This window comes from Diabrotica virgifera, chromosome 2, assembly GCF_917563875.1.
Source record: "Diabrotica virgifera virgifera chromosome 2, PGI_DIABVI_V3a".
In the NCBI taxonomy this organism is placed as follows: domain Eukaryota; kingdom Metazoa; phylum Arthropoda; class Insecta; order Coleoptera; family Chrysomelidae; genus Diabrotica; species Diabrotica virgifera.
In genome coordinates, this window is record NC_065444.1 from 128,848,676 (window position 1) to 128,852,719 (window position 4,044).

Genomic DNA, 4,044 nt, shown 5'->3' on the forward strand with positions numbered 1-4,044 from the left:
TAGAATTGAATTATTTGTACGAATTATGTGCGGCCAATGGGGATGCGCAACATTTTACGATAGACTCGTACTTCAAATGCTATTATACGCTTCGAATCAGCGTTTCTGATCCTATTTGGAAACATCCTAGGTGAAAAATACTACCTTTTTTCTTGAACAAAATTTACTGTTGTTTTTGTGGACCAGGTTAATTTTTATCGGTAAATTTCTTAGATTTCTTTCGTAATACTAAAATTATTGTCTAGTATTTATACCTAGCCCTCCAATACTGACCATATATTAACTTAAATCGATTCCTCGTTCATAATCAGTAAAACCCCTACTTAGACGACTAAAACCCGTCATAAAATTTTTGTTTCTTCGAAAATACAAAAAAAGGCATTCACTGACTTAATTAAATAAATTATCGTGGATCCTCCTTAAAAGCTGTTATTTACCATAATATATATGATCACGACCGGGTGGACCAAAAAGAAAAAAGGACGAATATAAAATAAAAGCATCCCTTCGGGGGCCGTGCTTCGTAAGGCCTTTTTATATATAATATTAGAATATATGTACATTTTTAACATTCTATCGCGGGCAGAACCAGCTATCAATTATTATACATTGAAGATAAACGAGCGTCGGAATGCTTATGGCTAAATAAGTGTATATACATACATAATTATATGGTTCAGGTTTTATCGAAGATGAACGGTTTAAGGAAAAAGGGAGGTGGAAGATGTGTGTATCCCAGGGGCGATATTGGCAGTCACACATTTTTTTATTAGAGGAGGACATTTTGGTTCAGATATCGACTAATATGTTTTACTACAACCACTAAATATTAATGATTTTGCTTAAATATCTTATTATATTAATTGTATAATGACGTATAAGAGACATGAATAAATAAAACTGTTCATTTACGTGTTTATTTAATTATATCGAATTTAACAAAACTACAATAATTATAATATCTATTCGAAAACTTAATTTCTAAAATGTGAAGTTCATAGCCTAAATAAATTTTTTTCAACATTTAATAGTCTTTATTATAATATATATTAATATTAGATAATATTATTATACAGGGTGTCCCGACAAGATTGGTCATAAATTATACCACAAATTATGGGGTCAAAAATAGGTTGATTCAACCTCACTTACCTATATACAATAGTGCACCCAAAAAAAGTTACAGCCCTTTGAAGTTACAAAATGAAAATCGATATTTTTTCATATATCGAAAACTCTTAGAGATTTTTTATTGAAAATGGACATGTGGCATTCTTATGGCAGGAGCATCTTGAAAAAAAAATTAAAGTGAAATTTGAGCACCCCTTAAAAAATTTATGGGGGTTTTGTTCCCTTAAACCCCCCTCCCAAACTTTTGTGTACGTTCCAATTAAATTATTATTGTGGCGCCTTTAGTTAAACACAATGTTTTTAAAACTTTTTTGTCTCTCAGTAATTTTTCGATAAGCCAGTGTTTATCGAGATATTTTGAATATTTGTCAAATCCACCACATATTTGTATATGGTTAAGTACGATTATAGAGACCTGTTGATAATCTGAAAATTTATTTATAATTTACAGTTTTAGGTATATTTTGAAAAAGAAGCCACATCTCGATAAAAGGTGACTTATCAAAAAAAGACTAAGAGGCAAAAAAGTTTTAAAAACACTGTGTTTAACTAATGGTATCACAACGATAGTTTAATTGGAACGTACACAAACATTTGGGGGGTTTAATGGAACAAAACCCCCATACAATTTTTATGTAAATATATTAAAAAAGAAGCCGCATCTCGATAACAACTCGCTTATCGAAAAAATATTAAGTGGCAAAAAAGTTTTAAAAGTGTTGTGTTTAACTAATGGTACCACAATAATGAATTAATTGGAACGTAGACAAAAGTTTGGGGGGGGGTAAAAGGGAACAAAACCCCCATAAAATTTTTATGGTGTGGACAAATCTCACTATAATTTTGTTTTAAGATGTTCTTGCTATAAGAATGATACATGCCCATTTTCAATAAAAAATCTCTAACACTTTTCGATATATTGAAAAAAATCGATTTTCATTTTCTAACTTCAAAGGGCTGTAACTTTTTTTATGAGCACATTTGTACTAAAGTAAGTTAGGTTCAATCGAACTATTTTTGACTCCAGAATGTGTGGTATAATTTATGACCAATCTTTTCGGGACACCCTGTATATATGGTTAAATTTTTTTAGCAGCCTGCCATATAAAGTTCGTGCCTTCTAGTAGCAAAGTAAGGACAATAATAAATTGGCTGGCAGGGCAATCCTTTCAGTAAGGATCCTTACATTGTTTGCATTAGTAGTGTGTTTGCCAAATCTTGCTGGATATGAAGAGGATAGAAAAGGAATTCAGGCATCAAATATTCGAAAATCTTTTCAAGTTTAAAGACACCACAACAGTTTAAAACAATCAGAATAAGGTCTCGGCATTTTGGTAGTCTTACAAGTGAGAGTGTAAAGTTGGTACATAGGTAAGCCTAAAAGAAGGAAATTGCAAATTGCAAATTGCTTGCATTTAGGAGAAGTCGAAAGGACAGATGACAAAAGAACTAGACAAAGAAGATAAAGTGGGATATGTAGGGAAAAGTAACACTAAGAGCGTAGTTAGTAAGGTTAGGTTGAATATGAATCGGAGCTGCCAAGCTCCTCTGTTTCCGGTAACGAGACCGCAGGCGTGGGGACTGTATATGTAAGCGCCCACCACGACAACGAGGAGGGTAAGCGAGTGTCTATTGAAAGGCGCGCGCACAAACTCATCCTCGGCAAGGGTGAGGAACCGAACTCTGTCAAGTTCCTGTCAGCGATGAGATTGTTGACGGAAAAAATGGAGAAGGATGAAAGGAGCAGCGTAAATGTGTGGGCTCCGACAGCCTTGGAGATGGAGGTAGCCCGCAAGCTGTCGGAGTGAGCAATGAGAGGCAGAAGCCTGACGGTGACCCTGTTCGGAGAGAAAGAGAGCGAGAGAAGAACTGCTGTCAAAAACAGGGTAGTTGTGCTAAGCAAGGCCAAGGATAAATCCTTTGCCGATATGGTGCGAGGACTTCGCACGGGACTGGGAGAGAGGAAAGATGTAGTGGTAAAGCAAATGAGGAAAACAAAAAGTGAGGGCATGGTTTTGGAATTGGACGGTGGAAGAGAGATGGCTGAGGAGGTCAGGAGGATCGTCTCCTCGGGCAACACCTGTGTTACCAAAGCGGTAACGAAGGGTGGAGTGCCGAGAAAGATTATCTCCCTGATCGACATGTACGTGATAACCACGGTGAAAGACGTGATGAATGCGATAGAGGACTTTGCAGGGAGAAAGTGCGAAGGTGAGGTGAAGGACATTCGACCGTCACACGGTGGCAAAATTGCCAGGGAAGAGGTAGAACTTTGCGTAGCAGAGAGATTAATCCGGAGGGAGAGACTGATGGTGGGAATAATATCCTGTCTAGTAAAGGAAAGAGTTTCCATTGCGAGATGCCACAGATGCCAGGCAATTGGGCACATAAGAGCGGAGTGTAAGGCAGAGAGCGAGCATAAGGGTTGTTGGAGATGCGGAGAAGAGGGTCACATCGCCAGACAATGCAATGAGAGTAAATTGTGGTTCGCGAACTGTAACATAGAAGGTCATAGATGTCAGGAGTTGGTTGACGAGGCCAGGAGTAGATCTGCGAACGCGGTGCGGTAGATGTGAGCTCTTTGTCTGAAATGGCGAATCAAAATTGTTACCCTGAGTTGAAGGTTTTCCAGACCAACGAGTTATTAGCAGAAAACTAATTAAAAACATTGATTTTTTCGATATAAAACTAACACTTTCGATAGCGAATAAATCGAAAACTATTAATTTTATGAAAAAAATGTATAGAACATTTCTTGCTTAGAATTATGTTTTTACCAACTTTTGGAGTCAAAATATAATAAAAGATTTCCACCCCCGAGATGGGGTAGCCACTACCCTTATGGTAAAAGCGCCTTTCGGCATCATATATAGATTTTGATCCTTGGACTATCCACTACTTATTCTCAAATTT

General features: G+C 36.7%; 1 protein-coding gene across 1 annotated transcript; it reads left to right on the forward strand.

Moving 5' to 3' along the window:
• The first annotated feature begins 2,942 nt into the window (after positions 1-2,942).
• LOC126880788 (uncharacterized) lies at positions 2,943-3,701 on the forward strand. The gene has a single exon (XM_050644847.1). The coding sequence runs from the start codon at positions 2,943-2,945 to the stop codon at positions 3,699-3,701; it is 759 nt and encodes a 252-aa protein (XP_050500804.1).
• The last annotated feature ends 343 nt before the right edge of the window (positions 3,702-4,044 follow it).